The 975-nt window shown below is 48.2% G+C and overlaps 1 protein-coding gene across 1 annotated transcript; it reads left to right on the plus strand.

Moving 5' to 3' along the window:
* Positions 1–463: 463 nt before the first annotated feature.
* Pmar_PMAR015540 (hypothetical protein) lies at positions 464–943 on the plus strand (the record flags this gene model as incomplete). Its single annotated transcript, XM_002779697.1, has 1 exon — positions 464–943. A coding segment is annotated over one exon (480 nt), but the record flags the coding sequence as incomplete, so codon positions are not given.
* Positions 944–975: the final 32 nt, after the last annotated feature.

Consider the following 975-nt stretch of genomic DNA (forward strand, 5'->3'; position numbering starts at 1 on the left):
TTTCGGTCTGACCGAATCGGTCACCGAAGTTCAGTGTATTATACCTCGATTAGATGTTCGGCCTTGTATATAATATGTATAAGTTATGGACTCGTCAATGACGAGTCATCATTGTCTGCCCTGAAAAACTGACAGTCGCCCTCCATTTTCACCCAAAACCCTGTAAAATCACCAAGCCATGGCGCGCGCTTTGGTGCCCTCAATTTTCTGCTATGGCCCTGGCAATTCCCTCCCTGCCCTCGAAGTTCCAGATTGCCCTGTAAATTCCGCCATTCGGGCGAGCGATTTACGGTGCCCTGTAAACCACGCTTCTACCCTGGAAAAACGCAATCACCCGAAACCAGCGCCCGCCCAGACGATCTCGCTCGCCATTTAGGTGTAATAGCTATTATCAAATAGATTACACTGCTCATTGCTACTCTCAACTTTCTCCCTATTCCTTCACGTTGCGTCATAGTACAACATGGTGCCCAGACCCACCACTACCGACCACTCTGAGGAGACAGGTGACTCCGAGTTCTTAACCTTTGACGAGTTTAACGCCCTAGCTACCGAGGAGGAAGCAGCTCACGAGGCCCAAGCTGATCATCCCCAGGAGAATCTGCCTTCTGCCGGTGTGAGTTCTACCAGCCCTGTTCAAGTGCAGTCCCTATCTCACCCTATTTCTTCTGGTGACATCACTTCTAGTCTACCCCAACCATCCCTCAAGGTGACCAACGGTATTCGCAGTTACAAGATCATTGACCCCTTCAAAGGCGACAAAACCCAGGATATTGTGGAGTTCTTATCCAAGTTCGAGGAAACTTATGGTTTGTTAGGATGGCCAGAAGCTACTAAGTATAATGTTCTCCGTGTTAACATAGAGGGTGCACCCTTCCAAATTGTTGACAACAATGTTCGACTCGCCAAGAATGATCCCGAAGCTTATGCTCAAGCGAAGAAGGTATTGTTGAGCAGATATGCTCCTTCTATTTT

The sequence above is a fragment of the Perkinsus marinus genome (genome assembly GCF_000006405.1).
Source record: "Perkinsus marinus ATCC 50983 genomic scaffold scf_1104296945804, whole genome shotgun sequence".
Taxonomy (NCBI): Eukaryota; Perkinsozoa; order Perkinsida; family Perkinsidae; genus Perkinsus; species Perkinsus marinus.